The sequence below is a fragment of the Cherax quadricarinatus genome, chromosome 3, assembly GCF_038502225.1.
Source record: "Cherax quadricarinatus isolate ZL_2023a chromosome 3, ASM3850222v1, whole genome shotgun sequence".
Taxonomy (NCBI): Eukaryota; Metazoa; Arthropoda; class Malacostraca; order Decapoda; family Parastacidae; genus Cherax; species Cherax quadricarinatus.
The window spans coordinates 61,546,223-61,558,298 of NC_091294.1; the positions used below are offsets into that span (position 1 = coordinate 61,546,223).

Here is a 12,076-nt window from a genome sequence, read left to right on the forward strand (position 1 = left end):
GTCTCTGCCTGAGTCACTGTCTATTCATATATTCATATTGTGCTGACCTGGCATAAGACCCTCTCACATATGGGTACTGGGCGGCCAGGCAGTCAGTCAGTGTTACGAGAGTGAGCAAGGAGGCAGGTCACGGCTGTAAGGGCGTTATCCACCTTATCTGTAATTATACGTAATACCAGCCTACGTGAGTATTTCTTACCTAATCCACGTGTCGAACTCCCACATGATATATATATATATTCATATATATATATATATATATATATATATATATATATATATATATATATAGATATATATATATATATGTATATATATATATATATATATATATATATATATATATATATATATATATATATATATATATATATATATATATATGTATATATATATATATATATATATATATATATATATATATATATATATATATATATATATATATATATACATATATATATATATATATATATATATATATATATATATATATATATATATATATATATATATATATATATATATATGTATATGTATATGTATATATATATATAAATATATATATATATATATTATATATATATATATATATATATATATATATATATATATATATATATATATATATATATATATATAATATATATATATATATATATATGTTTATAGGTAGTAGGTTGGTAGACAGCAACCGCCCAGGGAGGTACTACCGTCCTGCCAAGTGAGTGTAAAACGGAAACCTGTAATTGTTTTACATGATGGCAGGATTGCTGGTGTCCATTTTTCTGTCTTGTAAACATGTAAGGTTTCAGGTACATCTTGCTACTTCTACTTACACTTAGGTCACAATACACATACATGTACAAGCATATATGTATATACACACCCCTGTGGGTTTTCTTCCATTTTGCTTACTAGTCCTTGTTCTTGTTTATTTCCTCTTACCTCCATGGGGAAGTGGACCAGAATTCTTCCTCCGTACGCCATGCGTGTTGTAAAAGGCGACTAATATGCCGGGAGTAAGAGGCTAGTAATCTCTTCTCCTGTATATATTACTAAATGTAAAAGGAGAAACTTTCGTTTTTCCTTTTGGGCCACCCCGCCTCGTTTGGATACGGCCGGTGTGTTGAAAGAAAGAATATATATATATATATATATATATATATATATATATATATATATATATATATATATATATATATATATATATATATATATATATATATATAAATATATATATATATATATATATATATATATATATATATATATATATATATATATATATATATATATATATATATATACATATATATATATATATATATATTTTATAGGTAGTAGGTTGGTATACAGCAACCACCCAGGGAGGTACTACCGTCCTGCCAAGTTAGTGTAAAACAAAAGCCTGTAATTGTTTAACATGATGGTAGGATTGCTGGTGTCTTTTGTCTGTCTCATAAATATTCAAGATTACAGGTACGTCTTGCTACTTCTACTTACACTTAGGTTACACTATACATACATGTACATGTTTATTTATACACATTCATCTGAATTTTCTTTTATTTTATCTTAATAGTTCTTGGTCTTATTATTTTTCCTTTTATATCAATGGGGAAGTGGAATAAGAATCTTTCCTCCGTAAGCCATGCGTGTTGTAAAAGTCAACCAAAATGCCGGGAACATTGGACTAGTAACCCCTTTTCCTGTAATAATTACTAAGAAAAATAAGATGAAAATTGCCAAAGTGGGAAGTCTGAATGTGCGTGGATGTTGTGCGAGGATGTTGTGCGAATGATAAGAAAGATGATTGTGGATGTTATGAATGAGAAGAAGCTGGAATTCCTGGTTTTAAGTGAAACAAAGCTGAAGGGGGTGGGTGAGTTTCAGTGGAGAGGAATAAATGGAATTAGGTCAGGGGTTTCAAGCAGAGTTAGAGCTAAAGAAGGGGTAGCAATAATGACGAAGGATAAGATATGGCAGGAAAAGAGGGACTATAAATGTATTAATTCAAGGATTATGTGGAGTAAAATAAAGGTTAGATGTGTAAAGTGGGTTATATTAAGCGTATATGCACCAGGAAAAGAGAGAAGTGTAGAAGAGAGAGAGAGAGTGATTTTGGGAAGTGTCAGTGAATGCGTGGGGAGTTTTGAACCAAGTGTGAGAGCAATGGTGGTTGGGGATTTCAATGCTAAAGCGGGCAAAAATGTTGTGGAGGGAGTAGTAGGTAAATTTGGGGTGCCAGAGGTAAATGAAAATGGGGAGCCTTTAATTGAGCTATGCGTAGAAACAGGTTTGGTAATAAGTAATACATATTTTATGAAGAAGAGGTCAAATAAATAAACAAGATACGATATAGCACTTAATGAAATTAGTTTGTTACATTATGTACTGGTGGATAAAAGGTTGATGGGTAGGCTCCAGGATGTACACGTTTATAGAGGGGCATCTGATATATCGGATCATTATTTAGTTGTAGCTACAGTTAGAGATGGGAAAAGAGGAAAATGGCAACAAGTAAGAGGGAGGTGAAAGTGTATAATCTAAGGGAGGAGGAAGTTCAGGTGACATATAAGCAACTATTGGCAGAAAGGTGGGCTGGTGCAGGTATGAGTAGTGGGGGGGAGGGTTGAAGAGGGTTGGAATAGTTTTAAAAATGCAATATTAGAATATGGGGCAGAAGTCTGTGGTTATAGGAGGGTGGGTGCAGGAGGAAAGAGGAGGGATTGGTGGAATGATGAAGTAAAGGGTGTGATAAAAGAGAAAAAGTTAGCTTATGAGAGGTTTTTACAAAGCAGAAGCGTTATAAGAAGAGTAGAGCATATGGAGAGTAAAAGAAAGGTGAAGAGAGGTGAGAGGGTCCAAAAGGAGAGCAGATGATAGAGTGGGAGAGGCATTGTCAAGAAATTTTAATGAAAATAAGAAAAAAAATTAAACGAGTTAAGAAAGACTAGGGAACGAATGGATTTGTCAGTTAAAAAAAGAGTAGGGGAGTTAGTAGATGGGAAGATGGAGGTATTGGGTAGATGGCGAGAATATTTTGAGGAACTTTTAAATGTCGACGAAGAAAGGGAGGCAGTAATTTCATGCACTGGCCAGGGAGGTATACAATCTTCTAGGAGTGAAGAAGAACAGGATGTGAGTGTGGGGGAGGTACGTGAGGCATTACGTAGAATGAAAGGGAGTAAAGCACTTGGAACTGACGGGATCATGACAGAAATGTTGAAAGCAGGGGAGGATATAGCGTTAGAGTGGTTGGCATTTTTGTTTAATAAATGTATGAAAGAGGCGAAGGTACCTAGGGATTGGCGGAGAGCATGTATAGTCCCTTTATATAAAGGGAATGGGGGCAAAAGAGACTGTAAAAATTATAGAGGAATAAGTTTACTGAGTATACCAGGGAAAGTGTATGGTAGGATTATAATTGAAAGAATTAGAGGTAAGACAGAATGTAGGATTGCGGATGAGCAAGGAGGTTTTAGAATGGGTAGGGGATGTGTAGATCAAGTGTTTACATTGAAGCATATATGTAACCGGTATTTATATAAAGGTAGGGAAGTTTTTATAGCATTTATGGATTTAGAAAAGGCATATGACAGTGGATACGGGAGCAATGTGACAGATGCTGCAAGCATATAGAATAGGTGGTAAGTTACTAAATGCTATAGAGAGTTGTATGAGGACAGTGAGGCTCAGGTTAGGGTGTGTAGAAGAGAGGGAGACTACTTCCCGGTCAAAGTAGGTCTTAGACAGGGATATGTAATGTCACCATGGTTGTTTAATATATTTATATTTAATATATTTATAGGTGTTCGGGAGAGGGTTGAGATTAAATTATGGGGAATCAAGTACAAAATGGGAATTGACACAGTTGGTTTTTGCTGATGATACTGTGCTTATGGGGGATTCTAAAGAAAAATTGCAAAGATTAATGGACGAGTTTGGGAATGTTTGTAGAGGTAGAAAGTTGAAAGTGAACATAGGAAAGAGTAAGGTGATGAGGGTATCAAATGATTTAGATAAAGAAAAATTGTATATCAAATTGTGGAGGAGGAGTATGGAAGAAGTGAAAGTTTTCAGATATTTGGGAGTTGACGTGTCGGCGGATGGAGTTATGAAGGATGAGGATAATGAGAGAACTGACGAGGGAAAAAAGGTGAGTGGTGCATTGAGGTATATGTGGAGACAAAAAACGTTATTCTAAGGGAATGTATGAAAGTATAGTAGTAACAACACTCTTGTATGGGTGTGAAGCTTGGGTTGTAAATGCTGCAGCGAGGAGGCAGTTGGAGGCAGTGGAGATGTCCTGTCTAAGGGCAATGTGTGGTGTAAATATTATGCAGAAAATTCGGAGTGTGAAAATTAGGAAAAGGTGTGGAGTTAATAAAAGCATTTGTCAGAAGCCTGAAGAGGGGTTGTTGAGGTGGTTTGGTCATTTAGAGAGAATGGATCAAAGTAGAATGACATGGAGAGCGTATAAATCTGTTGGGGAAGGAAGATGGGGTAGGGGTCGTCCTCGAGAAGGTTGGAAGGAAGGGGTAAGGAAGGTTTTGTGGGCGAGGGGCTTGGACTTCCAGCAGGTATGCGAGAGCATGTTCGATAGGAGTGAATGGAGACGAATGGTATTTGGGGCCTGACGAGCTGTTGGAGTGTGAGCAGGGTCATATTTAGTGAAGGGATATTTCCTCATAGATGAGAAAATATCCAAAATTTATGAAATAGCTAAAGATTTGAAATGCCCAAGAAACGTAATTGATGAATCTTTAAAAATTGCTAGAAATACTTTTTACAATCCAAAAAGGGACAACCAGCCTTATTTAACTAAAAATATGTTGGTTCTCCCTTACCATGAAAACTTGGTTAATATGCCTTCTCTTCTTAAGACTTTAATATCAAAGTTGTATTTAAAAATCTTGATACAGTAAAAAATCTTTTGATAAAGAATTCCCCCCAAAATGCTGACGGATGTGTCTGTAAGATTCCTTGCAAAATTTACGATAAAGTTTATTACGGTCAAACTGGTAAAAGTCTCGAACTAAGATTAAAGCAACATAAATATAGCATTAGAACTGGACAAGATTCCAATGCTCTATTTATTCATGTGAGAGATTTTGACCATCCAATTGATTTTCAAAAAGTTGAGAAAGTTGTATCAAGCAAGTCCATGGTCGACAGGAATATAATTAAATCTTGTTTCATTAAAAGCAGTTTTGACAATAATATGAATATTTCCTTTGGTTTATATAAATTAGATCCATTTATAATTAATAGAATTTGGGAAGATTTTAATAATACATTGGAAAAATAATAAATTTTAAAATTCTTAGTTCTTGGGTAGAATAGTTTGTTCGTGGGTTGTGTGAAGGACCTGTCTAGTTGGGCCAGTGGGCCTGCTGCAGTGTTCCCTTTCTTATGAGTCGCGCATCAGGTGTTGTTTTGTTGTGGGATGTGATAGTGAGGTGTGGTCTAGATCCTTTATATGCCTTCCTTTGATGCATTACCTTTCTCCCTCGGGAGCCAGAGACGGTCATCGCAAGATTGAGACCCGTGCCAGGACTACGGTCTTGGCGAACATTATACATACATACATTACTTTTATTGTTCCGTGATAATATGAGTAGTCACGAAAGCGCTTGGAATTTCTCTATTCTTTCACAGTGGTTGTTTTGCATATTCTGAAATCACATGTTTACTGTGATCTTATTGCATATATATATATATATATATATATATATATATATATATATATATATATATATATATATATATATATATATATATATATATATATATATATATATATATATATATATATATATATGTCGTGCCGAATATGTAAAACTGTTCAATTAGCAAGAACTCATTTAAAATTAAGTCCTTTCTAAAATTTTATCTTATGCGTTTAAAGATATATTTTTTTCATTAATGTTGATGTAAAAAATTATAATTTTGCACCAAAAGAAACTTAGAAAACTTACCTAAATTTATTATAACAAGCGCAATTTATTTTAGCCTAACCCAACTAAATATATTTTAGATTTGTTTACAATAATTTAATACTAAACAAACACAAAGAAATATATTTTTTTCGTTAGGTTCAGATTGATTTTGGCGAAATTATTGCATACACAAATTTTCACTTGTCCTATTTGGCAAGATGACCGTTGCTAATTAAGCCAAGATCGCAAGTTCTGCCTATTCGGCACGACATATATATATATATATATATATATATATATATATATATATATATATATATATATATATATATATATATATATATATATATATCTGTGTGTGTGTGTGTGTGTGTGTGTGTGTGTGTGTGTGTGTGTGTGTGTGTGTGTGTGTGTGTGTGTGTGTGTGTGTGTGTGTGTGTGTGTCTGTGTGTGTGTGTGTGTGTGTGTGTGTGTGTTGCTATATAGACTGATTGTGGAGGCGGGATCCAACAGGAGGAGGTTGAAATTTATCCTGAAGCATACATCTACCACGAGTATCCTCGCAACATGAAACAAGCTCACGTTGTTTGTAGGATCCTATTGACTGGTCTTCTGCTACAACTGTCTACCCTACTTTCAACCATTACAGTCGCTGTCTGGTTTAATTCTCACTTATATACAACTTTCCTTGTATGAATTTAAGTCATGGCTTCGTCTCTGTTGATGCCTTCCTTTCGCACTGCATTGTAAAATGCTCCTGACTTCCGAGCACCCGTGACTTAACCTGATTCTTTTTTCTTCTTCTACCTCTTCCCCTTTTCTCTTTCTCCTTTGGTTATTTGTTTCTTCAATATTTCCCCCCCCCCTCTGTGTTCTTGCTCTTACCCTCTGTGGGCCCCTAGAAGGTGTAGTGCTGCTATATCTTAGTATTTGACTGACTCAACCTCTCCCATTATTACCTCCTCCACTACTACCTTCTACCTCCACTACTACTACTACTAGTACTACCACCTCCTGCCCATATACACTCCTTCCTTCCCTCAGTTCTTTAGTATGACTTTGTAAATGGTCCAAGTCGTACCGAAACGTCGTCGTAAGCTCCTCTCTTCTATGTGCGGATTATTGGTACATGGCCGTAACACACCTACCCCAGGGTACATGGCACTTCTCGCATGAACTGAAAGGCTGTCACGTATTAGGTTATCTTCCTAACTATAAATTTAAAGCAAGACTGATGTGAATTAAATTGAACTGAACAACACATATACTCACTCTAAGAATGCACCCATAATCCTTTTGTGACACCATCGAGGGTATGATTTGCAACAATGAATCTTTTGTGACACCATGAAAGGTATGTTTCACAACAACGATGTTATGACACATACCTTTGCATCAATTTCTTTAGGAATTAAAAAAATGATACCGTACATACCCTTGTAGTCAACGGCGTTGATGTAATATTCCTCAGAGTCGAGATAATCTTTAATATCATCATAACTCCAGGCTGGTGAACCATCTTCATTGAGTGTTTCAGCTATATAATGTAGGAGAGAACAGCCGCGTTTGTCTCTGATGGTTCCTGGGAGACCGTAAGACTCTAAGAGAGTCTTGACTCCACCTTCTCCACGGTAGATCCCCACTGACGCTGCTCTGAACACTTTATTTAATCTCTTCTGTAGTACCTGAAGGCAAAGATACACTTATTTACTTCATAAACTTTGTAAATCTTTACATTTAAGATAGATGGGTAATAAAATTAAAGTAAATAACATATTTTTTTGTTAACTTAAGTGAAGTTAATTTTGAGAGAAGAAATGGTCCCTTAAGCACTAATATATAAATGGGTTTCATTTTGGAAGATAAAGAAAACAGGAGAAACCAAGGAAAAGGATTTCAGATTTGATATGGAGAATGGTCATTGATTCCTACCTTCAAATCGTGAGATAGTGTCCTACCCTCAAATTACTATCCAATCAGCCTGATGTTTATAGTTGGCATATAATTAAAAGGAATTATAAGAAATAAAATTCCAAGTCATTTTCATGAACATATTGTGTTCAGTAATACCAAAATATGTTTACTAATACTTGAAAAATTCCAAATAATCTCTTAGTCATATTTTGCACACTTAAGGGGCACGTAAGTTCCCCCGTCTTCCAATAACATGTTTATTTTTCCACTATAATCTACCTTGTCCATAATTACTATCGCATTTGCTTTGTCTGTTTCGTAAGGTGAAGTCTAGGATCTTTCCTTAATTCATGGTGTAACTTAACAAATCTTTGAGCTCTGGGTGGGGATGGGGAGGGGAGGTAGACGACTCTTTGGAGTTGGAGATGACTGGCGCCAATATACACACCAGACTAAAGAGACCACTTGAACTGAAGAATTGCTGTACTACAGCTACAGAACGTCTGCGACGATTGTAGCTAACTGCTACACCAACTGACCTGAAGAATGCTTACCGAGTCCTTGCCACAGGACTGATCTTGCTATAGGGCAGTAAACCGGGGGCAGCCCTATGACAAGGTCATAGGGCTGCCCCCGCAATAGGGCTGGACACGGTACATCACTTAAACTCCGACACTCCTTCGGAAACCACTACTGGGACTCTGTATGGATGAAACCCGGGTCAGGAGCCGTCCTGGTGAACCTGCCTCTATCTGTACCTGTATTTTCGTGTACTAGTGTGTGACTAGTTAGTAGTCGAAGTTGGACCGAAACGTCGTCATAAGCTTCTTTCCCCTATGTACCGGTTATTTGAAAATGTTAAATATAAACGCAGATATTTGAATATAACTAATATGAAGCGGCCATTATAATTTTGTTATGTATTTACGCCAAAGACAGATTCTGAACATGTCTCCATTGATCAGCATACTCCAGTTACTCGAACATAACATTCTAATGTTCTACAGAATGTTCCTAAGAATTTATACTCCGTTATTATTTGTACCTTCAGGTAATTTACACATATTATTTTTTATTTCTTAATTAAAGTTGATACTATACATTAGAAATAAAAGTTGCCCAGAACTTATCCCTGAGGAACACCACTTGTGACTGGTTCCCATTATTACTTCACTTCATTTATGTAATGTCTGTGCTGCATGTTTGTCAACAATGCGTCTATTCCTTTCAGATTTTTTCTAGAGTCACTTTCTTTAACAGTGTGTGACTCCACCAAAACCTTCGCCGTCATTTTTCTCGTTGCTCTTCACCTGAAATGTTTCTGCTGCTTATGATCCAAATAATTTGCCCACTGTTGAGGTCAGGCTATTTTGGAAATAATTGATTGGTTGCTATAATAAAGTGTTCCATTAGTTGCACTTGTGTCCATTTACATAACCTATTGTCGATTATTATACCAACATTATTATAAATAGAAATCGTATATTCGTTTGTAGTGATATACCTCGAACAGACTAGTTAAGGATCGGCTTAGCATCTGGAATTATTAAAAGACTCTTGGCAATAATTCGTTGGTCCCAAGAAAATATAATGATTTAATCAGACTACTTAAATGGTAACCATGTCCCTGGTGGCAATGATTTTACACTGTTCGTTTTCTTAATACACTCTGTAATAAATATTAACAGTGATTTCATTTGTTTTTTTGTGTAACCACTGATAGTAAATCATTTTTAAAAACCGAGAACATTTCTTTTTTGTTATACGCATTATTCTAACGTTTTACATGTTTTATGTTTTTTATATTATACATTATAAGTTTTACCCTAATTTTTCTCATGTTCACTTGGAAGAAACCTTTTAATATCGTGGTCCATTTGGTGGCAATCCCTCCTTTTTGAGAGGACTTTAAAACTCTTCTTTCTCCATTTAACACGATTTAATTTCCTGTTTTTCCATTTAAGAGTATTTGTAAATTTAAAATACCAAGATTCTAGGAAGAAGAGTTAAGTGGTGGTAGTACACAGAGCGTCTCAGCCCCCTTTCTCGGGACCAGCGGAGAGATGCTCTCCGGCCTCATCGCCTTTGATATATCTAGTTAGCTTAACAGCCTCTTCACCTCCTCCTCAGCTGTATGTATCGTGTCGTTTCTGTCTCCACTGTGAATACTTCTTTTAACCTCGTGTTGAGTTCCTCACATACTTCAGGGTCGTGTCTTGTAAACTCTCCCCCTCCTTTCCTCAACCTGATTACCTGGTCTTTGACTGTTGTTTTCATCCTGATGTGATTGCACAACAGCTTCGGGCCAGACTTAGCTTTCGCTGCTATGCCATTTTTATTTTGTAGCTGGGCCTCCCTCCTTACCTTTGCATATTTATTTCTTGCTTTTCGACTACTCTCCTTGGTCTTCTGGGTCCTTTGGCTTCTATGTTTCTTCCATTCTCCAGCACACTTGGTTTTAGCCTCTCTACACCTTTGGTGAGCAAAGGGCTCGTGCTGGTTTTCTCATTATATCTGATGCTCTTGGGTACAAATCTTTTCTCCGATTCTATGCACATCGTTGTCACATATTTCATTATCCCATTTAGTGTTTTACCTGCTAGTTCTCTGTCCCACTGGACAATGCACAAAAAATTCCTCATTAATGAAATATGGCTTCATTCTTCCTGACTGCCTCTCCACTTGTAATTTTACTATGTATTCAAAGCTTAGAACCACGTAATCACTAGGTCCGAGGGGGCCTTTCATATGTGATGTCCTTTTTATCTGCACTGCTCAAGGTGAATACTAGGTCCAGTTTTGCTAGTTCATCATCTCCCCTCTTTCTGGTAGTCCCCAACGTGTTGATGCATGAGGTTTTCCAATACCACCACCAAAATCTTAGCCCTCCAGGTTCCTGGGCCCCTATGTGGCTCCAGGTTTTTCCATTCGATTTCTTTGTGATTGAAGTCACCCACGATCAGTAGCTTAGCACTGTTCACATGGGCCCTTCTGGCCACTTCAACCAGTGTGTCAACCATCCTTGTCTTGGCCTTCTGCTATTCTGTGGTGGATTATACAACAATGCAATCACCACCTTGGGACCTCCAGACTGAAGTGTTCCAATTATGTAGTCCATTGCTTCTTCTCTGTCCTCTCTCTTCAACTCCTCAAAATCTCATTGATTTTTGATAAGTGCCACTCCTCCACCTCCCTATACCCTTTGTCTTTCCTCAGGATCTGATATCCGGTTGGAATGATGGCATATGTTATCGTTCCTGAGGGCTTGGTTTCTGTGAGGGCTATGATGTCTGGTGATGCCTCTGTGATTCTTTCGTGCCACTCCTCCCACTTCGTTATATCATCAGTGTACCACACTTTGAGTTTCCTTTCCAACACTGTATTCTTCGTGGGTTGTGGTGGTGGGGGATGGGGTCCTGGCAGGGTGCTGTGAGATTTTACTGCATATTGCGGCGTGAGAGTTGTGAGTGTGGGGTGTGTCTTTGGCTATGGAGTTCTGAGGGTGATTCTGTGTGTATTTTAGTGCTCTGTGTGAAGGCTTACTCAGCCCTGTAACAACTTCAGACAGTATTACCAAGGTTGGCTCCTCCTCAGGAAAATTAGTGAATAGAAAACGAAATAATAACAGACAAACATAAACACTTTATTATATAGAAAATATAAAACACTTAAATAAGAAATATTAATCCTACATTAAAGAAAATGAAAAATGAAAAATATAAATGATAACTGAATTCAACACTAATATATATAGGGGTGTCTGGTGTTGGTGACACTGAGTGTTGTTGAAATCGTAGCAGTTGCTGATGATGGGGGGGGGTCGCAGGTGCTGGTTACAACCCACCGGTTCGTTCTTCACAGTATAGCCTTGAGTATTCTATCCCGATGACAGGAAAGCAGGTTCTTTACCGCTGCAATGATGAGGGGTTACGTCCTGCAATTTCATACAGGTGCACAGGTAATTAAATCCAAAAAGAGGAAGTCTCAGGACGTTAGTCCATCTCCATCAGCTCAACTCGTTGATTGGCAGATGACCCTCTCTGTCATCCAAGCTGGAAAGATAGACAGGTTACCCACTGCTTAAGAAATCACTCTCCATGATAAGTACAATACCTAAAAGATGTGGTGATTATTACAACAGTCAACCTAGAGCAAGACTGAAAGGACTAAGTTTATTATTGGTCAAAAGTGAAGCTTTTAACCAATAAATCCACTAG

The 12,076-nt window shown here is 36.8% G+C and overlaps 1 protein-coding gene across 1 annotated transcript in view; it reads right to left on the bottom strand.

Moving 5' to 3' along the window:
* The window catches only part of LOC128705855 (uncharacterized), a 623,755-nt gene that overhangs the window by 17,122 nt on the left and 594,557 nt on the right, over window positions 1-12,076 (bottom strand). Inside the window, exon 8 of the mRNA XM_070092017.1 lies at window positions 7,381-7,630. Coding sequence (XP_069948118.1) covers window positions 7,381-7,630 — 250 coding nt within the window. The remainder of the gene's footprint in view (window positions 1-7,380; window positions 7,631-12,076) is intronic.